The sequence below is a fragment of the Hibiscus syriacus genome, unplaced genomic scaffold, assembly GCF_006381635.1.
Source record: "Hibiscus syriacus cultivar Baekdansim isolate YM2019G1 unplaced genomic scaffold, ASM638163v2 tig00116994_pilon, whole genome shotgun sequence".
NCBI lineage: Eukaryota > Viridiplantae > Streptophyta > Magnoliopsida > Malvales > Malvaceae > Hibiscus > Hibiscus syriacus.
Window position 1 is genome coordinate 289,449 of NW_024063510.1, and position 1,545 is coordinate 290,993.

The 1,545-nt window shown below is 38.7% G+C and overlaps 1 protein-coding gene across 1 annotated transcript; it reads right to left on the reverse strand.

The window, feature by feature from the left end:
* Positions 1 to 321: 321 nt before the first annotated feature.
* LOC120193265 (PRA1 family protein F3-like) lies at positions 322 to 1,234 on the reverse strand. Its single transcript, XM_039195804.1, has one exon. The coding sequence runs from the start codon at positions 1,101 to 1,103 to the stop codon at positions 561 to 563; it is 543 nt and encodes a 180-aa protein (XP_039051735.1). The 5' UTR covers positions 1,104 to 1,234; the 3' UTR covers positions 322 to 560.
* Between the last annotated feature and the right edge of the window lie 311 nt (positions 1,235 to 1,545).

A 1,545-nucleotide genomic window follows, 5' to 3' on the forward strand; every position in this document is an offset into this window, starting at 1 on the left:
CCACTCCACCATATCCATGTGCATCCAGCTTTTGCCAATGTCGAGATCATTATTCATGAGGACCCCTTTCTCCTCGGCTTTTCAATTTGTTTAGGCCTCACTTTCAGCCCCTTCAATTATTTAATATTCAATCTTGATTTGGTATCTACCTCAACCCTTAACAATAGATTCCCTCATCTTTTAGTCGATCCAAATATGATATAAAAATTAAATATTTTATTATTTTTACCCTATTCTACCTTTTAAAAGCATCTAACACAAGCTCAAATGTTTAAAATAAAAATTTGATAGATTATACCGAATTAAAAACTCATCGAATCAAAACTCAAATGTCCATCGCTACTCGGGACTCATCCGCCGTTCAAAGTCAAAGCTGCTTGCAAACTGCAAACCTTGCAGCCGATTACGATTCATGCATTCAACAGCGTTAAACAAGAAATAAACCCCATTCAATTGAACAAGACAATGAAACAAACGAAACTATACTTTCACCAATAAGAACTTAATCTAAAACCACACAAAGAATAGCCATCAAAAGAAAGAAAGAAAGAAACCCAGAATTATGAAGATGATGCCAAGCCAGCAGATTCCTCATCATACAAATCGTCGGTCCTCCTGAACGAAGCGTGGACCAAAACGACAACCACGCCAGCCAAAAGCGACCACAAAATATTGGGCGTGGCATCCGTCAACAGCAAGAAAACGATCGTCAAAACCCCGAGAACGACCAGCACCACGCGGTCGCTGACGGTACGCCGGAAAACAGCTAAAGGCTCGTCCCGCAGGAAGTACAGGAACAACCAAGCTGCCATCATGGCCACGAAGACTATGAGCGAGATGGGGTGCCATAAAAGGCTGAGGAAAAGGATGAAAAGCACGATCATGGCGTAGTTCATGGTGAAGTAAGAAACGTTACTTCTGACCCGGGAAATAGCTTCGGATAGGCTTCCGGGGAAGTTGAAGGAGCGGATGTTGAACATAAGTTTCCATGGACGGCGATCTGCGAGCCCTTCTTTGATTCTTTCTTTCGCTCGAGATAGGTATTCGATGTTCGCCGACGGTCCCGCCGACGAGGAAGTTGGGATTGTGCCGTAGTTCGTCATTTTTTCGGATTGAAGTTTAAAGGCTTGACTTTTTTTCAAAGGCTTTGATATGGGGATGGAGAAAGAAGAAGAATCGAGAATATCGTATACGAAGACGATGGGAAAAGGCGTGGGGGAAAATGTTAGAAGAAATAAAGAATTACAAGTGACGGTGGGGACTGGGGATGGGTGGATGGGCACGGGTCGGTTTAGGCCGATCAGATCTGGTTTGAAAATTTTATACTTTTCATTCAAGTCAAAAAAATATATATTCTCTATCCAATTTGAATCCAACTAGATTTTTGAGATAAAATTAAAAATTAATCAAATATGAAACAAAATAATAAAAATATTATTTTTATTCATTAAAAATAAAAATCTAATTGAAAAATTAATATATAAAAAGGATATTATTATATTATTTTTAAATATATAAAGTAAAATTATATTTTTTTTCAGATCG